The 16,028-nt window shown below is 41.0% G+C and overlaps 2 protein-coding genes across 4 annotated transcripts; one reads left to right on the forward strand and one right to left on the reverse strand.

Annotated features, from left to right (window-relative positions):
- The first annotated feature begins 500 nt into the window (after positions 1-500).
- PSTK (phosphoseryl-tRNA kinase) lies at positions 501-3,848 on the forward strand. The gene is made up of 5 exons (XM_032190699.1): positions 501-928; positions 986-1,279; positions 1,663-1,738; positions 2,220-2,313; positions 2,525-3,848. The coding sequence occupies exons 1-5, from the start codon at positions 501-503 to the stop codon at positions 2,728-2,730; spliced, it is 1,098 nt and encodes a 365-aa protein (XP_032046590.1). The 3' UTR covers positions 2,731-3,848.
- Positions 3,849-4,551: 703 nt separating this feature from the next.
- IKZF5 (IKAROS family zinc finger 5) lies at positions 4,552-16,013 on the reverse strand. 3 transcript variants are annotated; one of them, XM_032190695.1, is made up of 7 exons: positions 15,978-16,013; positions 14,817-14,877; positions 14,051-14,146; positions 13,590-13,753; positions 13,115-13,297; positions 10,094-10,195; positions 4,552-9,085 (listed from the first exon to the last, which is right to left on the reverse strand). In XM_032190695.1, exons 4-7 carry the CDS (start codon positions 13,720-13,722, stop codon positions 8,142-8,144), a joined length of 1,362 nt encoding a protein of 453 aa, XP_032046586.1. In that variant the 5' UTR covers positions 13,723-13,753; positions 14,051-14,146; positions 14,817-14,877; positions 15,978-16,013; the 3' UTR covers positions 4,552-8,141. The 3 variants fall into 3 exon arrangements, with proteins under 3 accessions (XP_032046586.1, XP_032046587.1, XP_032046588.1); XM_032190696.1 differs by lacking the exon at positions 10,094-10,195; XM_032190697.1 differs by lacking the exons at positions 10,094-10,195; positions 13,115-13,297.
- Between the last annotated feature and the right edge of the window lie 15 nt (positions 16,014-16,028).

Below are 16,028 nucleotides of genomic sequence, written 5' to 3' on the forward strand. Positions count from 1 at the left end.
TCTGCATTGGCAAGGCACATCTTCCAGGGAAGGGAGATTTCTTTCTTAAGAGAGAGAGGCTGTGGGGTGTCCTTCTTTGGAGATATTCCAAATATCTGCCTGGATGCGATCCTGTGTAACATGAGGTGAGCCTGGGTGAGCCTGCTTGAGCAGGGGGTTAGACCAGAGGATCCCTTGAGGTCCCTGCAATTCTGTGGCAATTCTGTGATTCCCGAATGAAACATCCCTATCGTTTCGGTGCCACATGAACAGAATTCAATACCAATCACCCGTGTTTAATATGTGGTTAATGTGACGGATTCATGACCACGAAAAGTTAAAACCACCGCTGTCCCCTCCGCCAGCAGCGGCGCCACCGGCCGTGCGGCGGCGCTCCTAAAACCCTCATTTCTCCTCATATTTCCTTCACCCGGTCCTCCGAGCCGCCAGAGGACGCCGGTAGGGCCGGGAACACCCCTTTTAATCCCACTCCTGCTCCCGGCTCGGGGCACCGGAGCCCTATGGAGCGGGCGGGCGGCAGCCGTGTGGTGCTGTGCCTGCTGTGCGGGCTGCCGGCCGCCGGCAAATCCACGCTGAGCCGAGCCCTGAGCCGCCTCCTGCCGCCCCACCAGGGCTGGGACTGCTCCGTGCTGGTTTACGACGAGCTGATCCCGCAGGAGGCCCCCGGCCCGCCGGAGCCCGGCTGGAAACGGCGGCGAAGGGAGGTGCTGAGGCAGCTGGAGCGCCGCCTCAGGAGCCCGCCCGGCCCCGCCGCCCAGCGGGGGCTGCAGGAGCCCGGAGCCGCCCCCCGGCCGCTCTGCATCGTCCTGGATGACAATTTCTACTATCGGAGCATGCGATATGAGGTGTACCAGCTGGCTCGCAAGTGTAATCGCGCTTCCTTGTCGGCTTTTTGGGGCAAAAAGCAGGCTGCTGGGGCGGCACTCGCGTGCTGAGGCGTCCTAAGGTTGCGTTCTAGGTTATGAGACCGCTGGCGCTCACGGAGCTCTTCTCTCAGAAACTGCTTCTTGCACAGGCATAAAGTAAAATTCTCCCTTTATCCTCTCACAGATTCCCTGAGCTTCTGCCAGTTATTTCTGGAGGGCCCGCTGGAGCAGTGCTTGCGGAGGAATCGCCTGAGGAGCCACCCGCTCCCCGACGAGACGATTCGGCTGATGGCCACAAGAATCGAACCGCCGGACCCCAGGAAAAACGCCTGGGAGCAGAACAGCCTGGTCCTGAAAAGTCCTGAATGCCCCTCAGAGGATGAGTACGATGCTGTATTGGTGAAGGGCTGTTAGTAAGTTCTCTTTCCACAAACAGGCTTTTTTACTGCATCTAACCAATATTTTAAAAATGTTCCGTGTGGCAATCTTTGGCAGTTGCACATGACACACTTCACTTGGTGGGAACTCACAGCCATCCTTCATTGCAGAATCAACACAAAAGTCAATTTCCGAACTGTTGAGAATTCATGTACGTCATCTGAAACATTAAGATTGGAGGTTGTGGCTGTGGTTTAACTTGTTTTTCATCTAACTTGCTATCTACAATTAACCCACTGCCTCATAAATTTAACTGAAAACTTTCCTTTTTCTGCCATGAAGTACCATTACAAAGCAAAAGAAAAATCTTCAGTGAAACTGTTTGATCAATGTTTTTATCTTTTTTTTTTTTCCTCAGTGCACAGATAATTAATTTGCTGGCCACTGCTTTGGAAAATCCAGTGAAGCAAAATGAGGAAAATACTGAGCAGAAGGTAGAAGTACTTGTTTTAAAAGTCACTCCTCTTTCAGATGATAGTGAATGAATTTATTTGTGAATTGTACTCAGATCATCCCAGTGACAAAAATTGAGATTGATTTATAGTAGTTGATTGCAAAACCATGCACATAAAAGTTGATCCTATTTGAAATCATAGAATAATTTAGGTTGGAAAAGACCTCTAAGATCAAGTCTGAACTACTTTTAAGCATACCGTTCAACAGCAGTAACAAGAATGCCTTTTGGAGCTGACACGTCACACTTAGGAAAATAAAATTCACTTCTTAATGTCACTTACGTGTCTGACAGTCGCACTCTGCCTCAGAATTGAAAGGAGCATATGTGCACTGTGCAGGACACTGAGTTAGTGTTCACATTTCTTGTCTTTGAAGAGTGAGTACTTCAAAAGCTGGTAACAATCTAGATGAATTTAACATGTTTGCATGTGTTCTCACTTTTTTGGCCATTGTGGCTAGGAAGCAGATCGAGTGGCCTGTGCTGCTAGTACTGTCCATCAAGCTGATCAGACGTGCCGACGAGTCATCTCTCAAACAATGAAGGAGGCAAAAGGTATGTGAAGTACATTGTAGGTGCTAGCTGGCAATGTAAGACTAAACCTGTGGAATTCCCTCAGAGTAAACTGGAATTCCAACCCTGCAGGTGTGGCTGAGGCAGTAGCCGTCAGAAGTCTTGTCAAAGTTACTTGTAGAATGTGAACCAAAGTCTATAAATTTTATTTTCAAAAATTAACATAAAGATGTTGGCTTTCATTTTCTTTAAGATAAAAATGTGCTTCCAAGTGAGATGAAGAGCCTGGCAGAAGAACTCAACAAACTCAAAGCAGCGTTTTTGGAAGATTTGCGGCAAGAAACTCACCTGAAAAATGAAATTGGCCAACAAAATCACTCTTTTGACCCTGCAACAAGTGTATTTTCTTCATTCCAACGTGAGGCAACCAGTGTAGTTAATAAATATATTTTAAAATAATGACAGAGTATATTTAAAAAAAAATGACAGTGATAGATTGCTTTTAAGAATAAAAAGCATTAAAAACAGAGTACTGTTTCAGCAGTACTGCTAAAAATATCTGAGAGCTCAAGCCTCCAGAGAAGGAAGCTGTCTATAACTCCTGCCCCCATGTTACAGAACAGAAACACAAGCTAGCACACGGTGTTCAGCTTCACAGGACAAGTCAACAAGAAGCCATCCATAGGTTTTAAATTTCACAGAATCTCAAAAAGTTTAGCCTGGGAGGAACACCAAGAAGTCATCAAGTCCAGCTTCCCTCAAAGAGGACCAACTTCAAGCTGGATCAGCTTTCTCACAGCATCATCCAGTTGTGGTTCTGAAGAGCAGCTTGGATGGAGACCTGCTGAGCTCTTTCAAAACATGTAGCTGAGTGTTCCTACGGCTCTTTTGTGCCTGGGAAGGTATGAAAGCAAGTGAGGTGAAGTTTAGCATTTTGAGCATGAGGTGGGTTGACAGTGAACTGTAGTTCCAACATCAGCATGTAGACACCTAAGCTCCACTGAAGTACTGCTTCAGTTTCTCAAGTCCAATTTTTAGATCAGGTTCTCATGCTCTCTACTTGTTTCCCTCACAGCAACTCTACAAAGAACAAAAGATTTCAGATGCATTAAACTGAGATTATGGGAACTGTGTGCACGCATGTGGGAATAACTTGGATGTTCAAGGGAACTTAAAATTTGGTGCTGCCTTCAAAGATGTAAAGAGTAACATATAAATTCCATGCACAGTGACAACTACCTTACTGTGATGGAAATTGTGCTTTCAGACATGCAAGCACTGTTGCTAATAAGGAAATCAGAATATCAGGAAACAAAGCACTTGGAAGATGAACAAACATGAAAGATGAACAGTGGAAAAGAGTAACAAGAATGCCCTGGTTCAGTTCTAAAATCAAATATCTTCAATTAATAAGACAAACATCAATGTACTGTTCCCTGCTTACTCAAAAGCTAACTGCCATACCTTAGATGACCAGTGTCACACACAACCAGTTCACCAGTTCCAGCTGTTGGGAAAAATTACTATAACATAATCACCAACTTAATTAGAAAGTGTTATTTTATTCTTATCTTACAAAAGCAAAGCTTCACAACATGAACTGCACTAGATATAGTCAAGTTATTTCAGAATTAACCTTGTCTTCTGAAAACATTCACTACACAATAAAATTGTAAAATACAACTCTTAACAGGTTTCGGTTTTGCATACAAAATATGCTCTTTACATTGAAATACATATTATTAACAAAGCAGGTACTCAGAAGCACATACACAAAGATTGCTCAATGAAAAATGCTTCAGCAGGGGATAGATTTTCCTGCAGCAGAACATCCATTTGCTGTAGATTCTCAAAGAAGCTTAAAATTAATAGAAAACTTGCCAGTGAAGACTTCTAAATTACATTCCCTTCGTCAAAAAGAAACAAAAAGCAAACAAGCAAAACCCCAAAACATTCTGTAACAGAAAACACAGCAACAGATCATTTTGCTAGGAAACAATGTTGGAACACATCTTTGAAGTATTATGTAAAAATGCCAATCAACATTTTACGTCAAAATTAACTTCATCTAAACATTGTATCTGTGAAAAAAAAACCAACTATTATTATTCCCTATTAGCTGCTTCACAGTTGGTAAAGAGTATTAACTGAGGTTTAAGAGTATTAACTGAGATAATCTATCAAGAAATTCAATCTAATATTTGCGTGCTCATTGGAATATTCCTTCTCAAAATACAAAATCTGTATTGAGTGCTATAAATAGTGCATGTTAAAAATGTCAACAAATCTATAAAACTATTACAATAAAAACAAAAAACTCACAAAGTTAATGTTTTGCAGCTACAGAATTTAACAGAGTCAAACTATAGAAAAAAATTTAACGCATTCCCAAACTTCCCTGTTAATACAAGATGCTAATCACCACCTTAAAATATAAGGATTATTCATTTATTTTGTTTAAGTTAATGCAGTGTAGCACAGAGAACTCAATATGGGAAGTCCTGCTGAGGGCTTGCTCCTACAGATCCTGACATTGACTCTGAATGAATAAGGCCTACCTGTGCATGGGAATTGTCAGGATCACAATGCTCTAAAACAATTTTCCAGTACTAATTCTGCACTTTAAATTATAGTAAGTAGTATGTACAGCATTACAAAAAACTAATATGAAAATACACTTTCCAAACCTACTCGGTAGTTGGAAGGAAATAGGTGTAGTTTGGCACAACTGAACGCACAGTATTAGGTTGAAAAACTAGGAATCCTAGTCCAGAAGCTGACTCTGTGAAGGACTAAGCAGGTAACAGGGATCCACCCCACAGATCTGGTGGAGGATCAAGCAGTGAACACTAAAGCCTGCTGCTGCCTACAAACCACCCCCACACAAAGGGGAGCTTGCACACAGAAGGGAGGAAAAATGTTTTTGTAATTGTTCATTTTCAGATGTTCAAGATAGTTTTTTGGGGGAAATCCAAAGTAGAAACTGATATTAAGTCAGCAGTATTAAAAAACTGCTACAGAATAGTTTGCAAGGTTTGGGGCCTTTTTTTTTTTTTTTTTTTTTTTCATGAGTTCTATTATGAAGAAAATATGTTCCCCCTCAACAGAGATCCCCTTTTCAATAATGACATGCAGGCTTCCCATTGCTAGCAGCTCCTTCTGTTAGTGACCTAACTGTTCTCCTACCTAAAATTTCTTTCAGGGGAATTATGGTTCAGAAGTCATTCTTTCTAAATCACCAAGTCATTAGCCTACACCAAAAGAAAAGTCTTTAACATTTGGGGGCATTGCCAATGAAAGTCCTAATGGATCAAAAGTGGTGGAAAGAATGGAAGAATTAAATCCCAACATTTGTGCACATCAGTTAATCTCCCTACCAGTATTGAGAGGGACAAGGACTGGAGCCATGAACCAAAAATAACTTTGCTGTTGCAATCTGCATTATTCAGAATTGGAAGTTACTCCTTGTAGCAAAACAATTTAAGAAGCTTCCTTGTAGCTGCTAAAACCTCGGAATAAAAGTTTACAGCATCTCTCAAAAGGCAAGGAAAATGGCCTCTACAAATTACTACCTGTAACAGTGTTCAAAGTTTGGGGTTCTAATGCCAAATTTTAGCCAAATTTAGATTGTCGATGGTATAAATGTGATCAAAAGATCTATCATTTCTACATTGTTCTTTGACTGGGAGGGTCTTGTTACAAAATCTGTACAGGAGCAATAAATTCCAACTAAATTTCAGTTTAGTCAACTTTACTGTAGTCTTTAACATGCAGAAAGCAATGCAAGTAGATGACTCCAGGTCCTCTGCATATCGGTTTCTGTGTACAGAATTGCTGTTTTCCTTCTGAAAATAAATTTTAAAAGTATAAAGCAACACAGGGATATTAGGGGATTATAAAGAATGTCATTATGTGAAATGGAAATTATATTCTCAGTTACACAAACCAGAAAATGAAACATTTTTAGGAGTGACAGCACGTTATCCTTAACCTTCACTGCCTTGGGAACACCGAAACAGAGTAATTCTAATCCCCTTAACTAGGTGTGGACAAGAATCCAGTTCCTTCAACTAGTAATTTCAGCATGGGAAATTCAACAGCAGATAAAGAAGATGTAGAGAAGCGTACTCAGTTCCCAAATTTCTAATCCATTCAACTGAAAATTACTTCCGATGCCAACACTTCCAGCAGCATTTTTTTTCCCTGCATATTGATCTTACACTGAAGTCATTGTAAGTTCCTCCATTGGAGCTTTAGCTCCCATGACAATACAAATCTGAATAACCCAAACATTTGCTATTCAGATTGCAGCCTCTGACTTCCAGAACATTAATCAAATCTTCTTCCTACTTTTAACAAATCGTATTTTCTGACATATTTTGCTGAAAAATATCAGGGAAGCTTTAATTTGTCTCAGGTAAGACAAACTAAGGTAAAAATGCATGTCTAAATATGGGAAAAGTAACAGTTCTTCCCTTTTTTGAAACATTACAAATTCCTACCTAGCATGTCAAAAACTTTTATTAATTTTAGTAGGATGTTTTATTTAGGTTTATATTAAAGTGCCTGTCCATTAGCCTAGGTGCTTCTAAAGTAAGATGTACAGAATTAAAAAAAATAAACGTGTGCAATGGACTTTGTGTACATCTTTAGTGACCATTTGCCACTTACAGTATTAATCACAATGACTCCAAATGTAGCCAGCCAGTATTCCTTTGCCTGCCTACTACATGACCTGTTTAAAAAAAAAAAAAATAAAGCACAACCTCTTCCCCTGATTTCTAGCACACCAAAAGGATAAAAAATTTAGGGAGGGGACAAGACAAACTGACTTCCAAGTTAGCTGAAGTTTACAACAACCTAGATTCCATGACTTTCAAACATAAATGCAACCTAACAGTTGTAGCTCAGCCCAAGGTAAAACTGAACAAACTACTTTTAATTTGTAAACCTCTTGTTTGTTTCTATTAGAACTCCTATCAGCAAGACAGAAGACTAATTGTGCAAATTTTAAATATGTGTACAAATTAGTTTAAGGCAGTTAAAGTCTCACTGAATCTGTATTAGTTCTACGAGCTCTTTATTATGACTGTCTTTGAAGAATTACCTCCTAGGACACAAAATTTTGGTACGTGTAGTTTAAAACAAGTTGTCATGTTTGATTTTTCTTTATACCACTAGTGAATGCCAGGCTCTTAAATTTTTTCCTACCAGAGTTTAATTCACAATAACTTTTATATTCTAGTTTTGTGAGGTGTCTTAAAAATAACAGTGTTTGAGCCCTAGCACGAAAAGTTTGGGCTATACCAAGCAGAAACATACTAACCTTAATCAGATTAAAGTTAACTTTTAAATCCAATTGAATTTGTACATGAAAGTTGCTTCTGTTTGTGATTTCAGCTTGACAGGAGCTAAGTTTTTAAGGATAAGTATGTCTCCAAAGTAACCACATGTCATTGCATTCACCCTTCATAGTTAATGGTTAACATTTTATCTTGCCTAGTAAATAATCTCGTAATTGCATCCTCTGTTTCTGGACATGTGCTCTGCTTCTACATCTGTAGAATGTTTATTGGGATTTAAAATGCAAGCAACTCAAATTTAGCAACCAAAACATCTTAAAGCATTCCAATTCATGTAACACCTTCACTTGCTCTTTTTTTTTTTTTTTTGAAAGGATACATATAAAATAACAACCACATGTTATACAAAACTCCTCTGGCAAGTTTTATGACAACAAATAAATAAGTTTGCCTCCTTTTTCCAATTGCTTAACGTGAAGATTCCTTATGGGAACGTGCAAGCTTTCCTTCAGCAAGTATGAAAAATATATTGTCATATGTTAAAAAAAAATAAATGAAAGCATGTTCTCAATGTTGATTATGTTGTCCTCTTGCAAAATGGCAAGCAAAGTCATACTTATTTTTACACTTGCACCCGCATATGTTGCACTGAAAGGGATTTTCAAATCCATGACACCCCATGTGAATAGTATAAAGGATGTTGTCCGCAAAGTACATGTCACAGTGCTGGCAGTGATGCAGAAGCTGAGGGTCCTGAACCGGCAGGGTGGGAGCTGGAGTACTTGGTTGGCTGTTGCTTATGCTGGGAGTGCTGGTGTGGGCACTGCGATCGCTGCTCGGCCCTGCCACCGGGCTGTAGTTCCTCTGATTGTGTGCGGGCCGGGGGTCTGGGCTGGTTGGAGATGAACTTTGAGGAATATTTGCCGACACAGCCGAAACGACTGCAGGTGCAGTAGGCTGCTGCATCAGGAAAGGCTTTTCATCTTGACAGGAAACAACATCAGGAGAGGCAGGATTTGGGTTTTCAGGCGGCAAGCTAGATAACTGTCCGGCTAGCGTAGATAGCTGGTTTAGAGGATTATCTACCATAAGGTCTTGCGGATCTCTTGGCAACCCGCTGCTCTGGGATGGTTTTGTCATGCTCTCGTATGCTTCAGTCTGGATATTTGGGATTTCATGAGTAAAATCGTTAAGGTAGTCCGGTTTCTGAACCACCATGGAAGGTGGGCTCAAATTAATTAATGCTCTTCTGCTGTACCCCAAGTTGCTGGTCTTCTTCTGCAAAACCCCCCACATTTTCTTGCTGCTTAGGGAAGATCTTGTACCCTTGATAGGCACCATTTTATGCTTGCGCCTCCGGTGGTGGGATAAATTGCTTCTGTCACTGCAGCGGAAGGAACACAGCTCACACTTGTATGGTTTTTCACCGGTATGTGATCGCATGTGTGCTTCCAGATGGCGTTCGTAAGCTGATGCGAAGGGACACAAATGGCATCTGTGTGGCTTCTCACCTGGAAAATTAAAATAGATAATACAGCATCTCACTGAAAAAAGCTTTCCATGAAACAGAAAGTAGCTTAACTGTGAGCTGCTAATCGGATAGTTCAAATGCAGCTTCAGAATTGCTGCTAGTCTTGACTTTAGCTGGGTATTTGGTGGAACAGTGGAGTGAAGCTAGACATGTCTGCCTCTCCCAAGTGAGAGAGCATCAAAAAACTGTGAGCAGAACTATCGTAACAGGTAACCTGAGTAGGAATTGCAGCAACAATTCCGAGCACTGAATGCAGTGATGTCTGTGTGGTGCTCTCACTAGATCCAAACTCCACCCCACCTTTAAAGCACATAAGCATTAAGCTACAGTAATGTCTGTATTGTCGTTTTCTTACTGGTAACCGTGTTTGAACAATGATGGAGGGTATTCTTTTGTTATCTTTCAAACATTTCTACTTTTAAACATTCTGGAATTATTATCTAAGTAACTCATGTATAGACATGCAGACACACAAGAACTGAATTTTCAAAAAGAATCCTGTGGCTGAAGAGTTATCACACCCAGGGGTCGTGAGTAAAGGATTATTTTTTTGTATATCACTGGCTCCTCAAGAGGCAAGGAAGAGATTTCTGTGCTACTTTGTACCAACTGAAACTATGATTTTCTGATGAGCATACACATGTGCTCAGATACACATGTAAAGATTGGTACAGACAATGATGTAATGAAAAGAAACTCCCTGTATTCTGACAGGCAATTCACACAGACAAGTTCTTTTTTCACTCCACAGAAAAAGATTTGCATCCCATGTCACAAGCCCTTAATACACCGCAGCTGGTACTGCTGTTAGACTCTGCGTGAATTTAATTCTGCTCTAAGGTACACTTAATAATGGCTGTGTGATGCTGCCTGCGCCATCATTGCTTTAGCAGATAGCTCGCTGCACGTGCAGGTTATCTGTTTACTTACATCGCTCTGGGGCTACTGGTCAGCTACCACTTCCCTATTATAATGCTGATTCACTCACTCTGAGCTTTCATAGTCCATGCAATCCATGTCTTAGCCCTTTGCCATGCCTCCTCAGCATGCTTCTGAGCAAAACCACACTCAGGTCTTGGATCTCCTTGCCCTTAAGTGGAAACAAACAAAACAAAACAAAGAGCAACCTTCCTTTTTTCTGGAGTCCCCTGGCTGTGTACAACAGAACAAAGTGGGGCTTTCTGAAAGAGCCATTAAAGGGAACGGCAAAACAGCCTTGCCATCAGGACACCATGCAGAGCAGTATTAAAATTCAGGATATCACACATATTGTTAAAAAGGCAAAGGATAGGCAATGCAGAAAAAGCTCTCTCTGGCAACCTGAGATTCTTGTCTGTATTATAAGACTGAGCAGACTGGCAGAGGGAAGCGAACCAGGAAGCCACTGGTATTTCATTAGGTATTGAAAACGTTTGTACCAGTGTTCTGTTTATAAAGCATTCACTGTGTGAAGATGCATCCAAATTGCAGAAGCTCTTTGATGTACAGTAGGCTGATATCCCCTGTATCCCTCTCTCACTGCTAGTTAGCCTTCTGAAACCGAAATACATTCATACTCCATGACTTTGTAGTACAGCAATGCATATCTTCAAGTCAACTACATTTTTCTAGGGCCTTTGTGAAGGTTTGCTGATCAAACAAGTCACACGCACACTCTCCAATACTGACAACGCTTGCAGGAGCACACTGGGAACAGACATCCCACATGTAAAGCTCCCCTCTTCCACTGTTTCCCAAAACTTGGATTCAGAGCCACCATTTTATTTGAAACAAAAAACAGCCGACAAAGCAGTGCTAGTTTTACAGGCTGCTTGTCTTTCTTACTACCCAAAAGTTCCGGGTAGTAAGAACAAATATCATATACTACAACCATGAAAAACAACTCAAGATGTTAGTCAAGACAGAAACCCAAAGTATTACTTTTTGCACTAAAAAGGGCTTTCTTTATAAAAGGAAGGCTTGCTTCTGAATAATTACCACTGGGTCAAAAAATTTTGAGGACGTTTCTCAGCATCACAATTTTTAACTGGAATTTTTCTTGCTTTTGTATACCACAACCGTACTGAAATGATCATGATCTGTAGCAGGTACTGGTCTGCTAGCTCAAGCCACTAAGTGACCTCCACTCCCTAGAACCGCATCAGGATAAGAAGGCTTTTTGAGAACAGAAATTAACTGCTCACCTAAGATCTGAGAGTACAAAAAAGGTAGGCAACATCCTAGAGTATAAGAAGGAATGCTGGCACTGTAGCCTCATCCACGTTCTGATACTTAGCAAAAGAAAACATCATTTTTGCTGTTTGGTACAGCAAAGATGTTATGACATTTAACGTTAAGTAACAACACGTTATTTCGGTCATTGTTTGCAGAACCCCACACATATCAAGCCATTAAACACACCTCAAGAATCAGCAAACACACGATACAATACCAACATCTAGCAGCAATTTTTGTTTCCCATCACAGCTCTAGCAGTCCATCTGCTCATGCTGACAACTGACTAAGAGCTTAGAGATGCAAGCTTTTAGATGGCAATAGCTATACCCTACTGAAGAGACATGAAATTTTAAAGTTGATGTTACCTCTGCATCTTTAAATACCATTTGTCATCCTAAACTGCTACAGTTGCTCCTACTACACAATCCTTGTTGCACAAACTCAGAAATAGCACTGCACAGAGTAAAGCCATCAAAAGAAAAATCTCTCACTGTCCACATACTATCTGAGGCAAATGGCAGGTGAAGCTGTAACTGATTTATCAAAAACTGTTGCCAAAAAAACAGTTCCAAAACACCTTGCTGCTTTGCAGGTGGGCAGCAAGCTCTGCATTAACACTGTGTCAAACACAGGTAAACAAACCACAGTATTTTATCCCCTTCTGAAAGGGCACAAAATTTCCACTGGGAATTTGAAAATGAAAATTCACTACAGAATAACTTAAAAGATTTTCTGAGTCTGAACCTCAGAACTCTTGATTTCTAGTTGCTTGCCATCTTCTATCCCATTATGCCTTGTAAAACCAGGTCAACGCTTTGAGGACCATGCAAGTAGCACTGACTTCCCAAAAGTACATCCTGGGAGTTACTGTGTAAAAACAATGGTTCACAGTAAAGCAAGCATCTGACTAACAACAACTGTACCTAAAAAGTTTCAGGATTACATCCAAGATACTACAATATGCTTCCTTCAAAGCATTTCCCAGGATGTCTCCTACACAAGACAGTTGAAGTGAGAGTTGGAAGTTTAGGACAGTCCATATACACAACAGACTGATAACCTGTAACAACTCCCATTCTTTGCAGAACGTGACTTCATCCCCAGCCCCTTATTGCCATAATTAGTAGCCATGAAGTATTCCATATCAGAGCAACATACTGTGAAAACACCAAAGTCAGACTTTAAAAGGCCCTTTCACTTATTTTCTCTCAATTGCCAAGAGGTTAGAGCTAACTTCACAAACACTTTCGGGTATTCTTACCTTTACTGTGAGCTTTGCTTTTCAGTTTTAAAAACTCAACTGTGGCAAATGCACTTAAGCAAGCCACAAAAGTAGTTTTCTTCTTTTTATTACTCTCTTTAATGACTTATTTGATGCGACCTCACACTTGAGTAGCTCACTCGTATTACATTTAGTACTCTCACATCCACAATGTTGTGCAAAACAGGAATATTTTCCTAATTAAACAGCAGAGAAAGAACAGCCCCCATGTGGCAGCATATACATTTCTAACTCTTCTAATTACCACGGAAAAACTCGAAGTTACCATTATGGCCCTTCAAGAGCATCGATGCTTTCATGCTGAACTTTACTCCCATATATACTTACTTCAAATTCAGCAGTCTGCAACAATAAAGCTAAGCGGGCATTAAAAAAAGAAGTAGGTCTAACTCTGGGATAACCTTAAGAACTGTCACGCTGCTCGATGATGCCAGCTGCTCACAACGCAAATCATAACATTGAGCTAATACCACCATGTCTCACAGCAAAGTACCGTAGAATATTGCATACCTGTATGAATTCTGATATGCTCTATGAGCCGTGCTGTTCCTTTGCTGGCATAGTTGCAGTATCGACACTTTAATTTTCCATCAAATGTCCTTTCAAACCCATCCACTAACATTCCTGAGTTTTCATCCAGTGAAACTTCAACAGAAGGATGATCCAGACCATTCTGATCACCTTCGGTCCCAGCTGTGAATAACGCAACAGAGATTTCAATAGAGAATCACTGGGATACTAACTATTGTGCTGTGAGAATATGCCAAACATCGCTGTTTCTGTGTGCCCTTGCTCATCAGATATACAGAACTGTGAGAACAAGCCCTGATTAAGATAAAGGTCTTACACACACATCTTTTATGATGTGAAAACTACTCCTAGAAGTGCTTCCATACAATTTCAGTAGCGTGAATAATTATCTGGAATGTAAACAGTGCAGTCCTTCTCAAAAATAAAAAAAATCATAGCACTGAAATCAGCTTACCTCCTGGAAGAGTCTCCGCTTCCTTGTCTCCACTAACTGATCCAGAAATCATATTTACATGGTGAGTCTGCTGTGTAAGATATTCCTGAAAGTCTTTCACAAAGTCCAAAGGTTCTGGCTTCTTTTCACCCATATTCACTCTTTAAGTTTAAAACCTCTTGTGCCTAGAAGGAAAAATATTTTCAAATCATGAGTTTCATTGAATTTGAATGCAATCATAAAACCAAACTTTTTAAAGTGAGGGATTACTTTTATCATGTATTGTGCCTAAATGTATACATTGACAACCACAAGGATATGATTTTCAGAATTCTTAACTCATTAAAGATCATTAAAAAGTATTAGTGTGGAAATAATTTGCAGCAACAGTAACATAAGGACTATATAAATTTGGATAAAATGACCTAATGTCAACAAGACACTGCTTGACTTGTTTTTTCATATTTTAAAATGGATTGTACCTGAACTTTAGTTCTCCTACTAAGTAGGAAGCATCCTCAAATATGTACTCCCGTTACGTCAGAGAGAAAGCACAGAACACAGCTTCCCCAATTTCCCTGAAAGGAAGAAAAAAACAAATAAAGGAAATAAATTCATTATTCTTCCCAACTGCCACAGGTTATAAGAACGAAACTTGACTATATATATACATATGTACGTACATATTGTGGAAGACAAGTTCTAACATTCCACCGCTACGAATTTTATTAGAACGTCTACATTTTTCATAAAAGTATGTCAAAGACTCTGTCCACTCTATCTATCTCACAGAAAGACACGTTTATCTCACTGATAATTTGAATGTTTTCTCTGGTGAACAACTGGCTCCAGAAAACCCAGAGCCAGGGAATTCAGTCATAGTAACTGTAATGCAGTCTCATGTTGGGAAGTGACTGCGTGATTAGCAAAGCCAGAAAGAAGCCTTGTAGAAAGGCTTTATTATTATTCCTGCAGATTATAATCAGAATCACTTTCCAATAAGAATATCTTTGTCTTCTCATACTTACTACTCAGAACAAAGGTGACATACAAAAGCTCAGTTCTGAGGTCAAGATCATGTTTAATCACATTCTCCCGTGCTTTCAAAGTCATTTACAAGCATTAGTTCACTTTTTGTATCCAGACGAATATATTCTTTCACATCATACCTAAGTACCCTCAACTATCATTGCCATTAATACTGTTGCTCTAGTTTTGAACACGTTGTTACAGGCGAATTTTGCCTACCCGTTTTCGGTGTCACCGACCTCAGGCTCAAGTCAATTTGTGTTCCATTTGTTGGTGTCTCCTGCAATAAAACAGAAAGATATCAGGTCATGAATTAAAGATATGGAAGAGGACTACAGGACAACGTATTGTAGAGTCCTGACCAAGACATCTTCTAGTAAGTTATAAAGTTAAGAAATCAGATTGAGAATAGACAGTATTTTGGGGGATCTTTATCTCACCAACTTAATTTGTAGACATCCATTTTTCTATTTTAGTGTAGGCAATTTACCACAATTTGACAACAAAACTCTACATCCGCATGCACATATGAATGTTCTGTGATACTTTTTTTTTTTAAAAAAAAAGCAAACATACAGCTTACAATTCCCCTTTTCAGCAAAGAACAGCCACTCGCCGTGTCACTACCACAAGATAGTAAATGCAATTTTAATGATCAGAAAACCTGAGCAGAAGGGCTCACGTTTCGTGCCCTTGAATGGGGGCCCATAACGTCAGGTATTCTCTTGGTGCTCCTTACAAAGAGCATTTTCCACACAGACAGCTCTGCCTGCTCCACGTACCATGGGTACAGGCTCAGTTTGTGTGGGAAAGCTGCTGTAGGATGTACTTCGACGAAAGGCATTCTTGTGAGTATTTTGCCCAAAGAATTCAGCTGGAGAAAGCAAGTTGGGTACCAGAAAGCCACGAGCAGTGATGCATTTGGGGCAACCTCGATCTTACTTGTGAATTACGGTTGTTATAGAATAAAGTAGGGTGATTACGTGTGTGCATCCCGTTTTATTTTAAGTGGATCGGGGGGGGGGGGGGGATGTAATGGAAAGGGGGGTAGAGAGGGGGCTGTATCTCTGACATAACCTCATCTTTTCCAGTGAAAACGCCTTAAAACGCGGAGCACAGCACACGAAGGACCCGAAGGACCTCTCCTCCCGCCGCCATCCCCTCAGGGGACAGGAGGGGCAGCGGCGCCGGCAGCCCGGAGGTGCAGCCGCCGTCGAGGGGACGGGGGGACACGGCCACACCAACGATCCCCTCCCCGCCCACCCACCCGCCCACGGGGGCCGCTCCCTCCCCGGTATAACCCCGAAGCTCCCCGAGGCGGGTGCTGCCCGTCAGGAGCGGGCGGGCGAGGCCCCGGGGCCGCCCCGCAGCGCCGCTCACCACAGCCGCCCCGCTCCTCCGCCGCCCCCGGCCGCCGCCATCTTTGTTGTG

Source organism: Aythya fuligula, chromosome 7, assembly GCF_009819795.1.
Source record: "Aythya fuligula isolate bAytFul2 chromosome 7, bAytFul2.pri, whole genome shotgun sequence".
NCBI lineage: Eukaryota > Metazoa > Chordata > Aves > Anseriformes > Anatidae > Aythya > Aythya fuligula.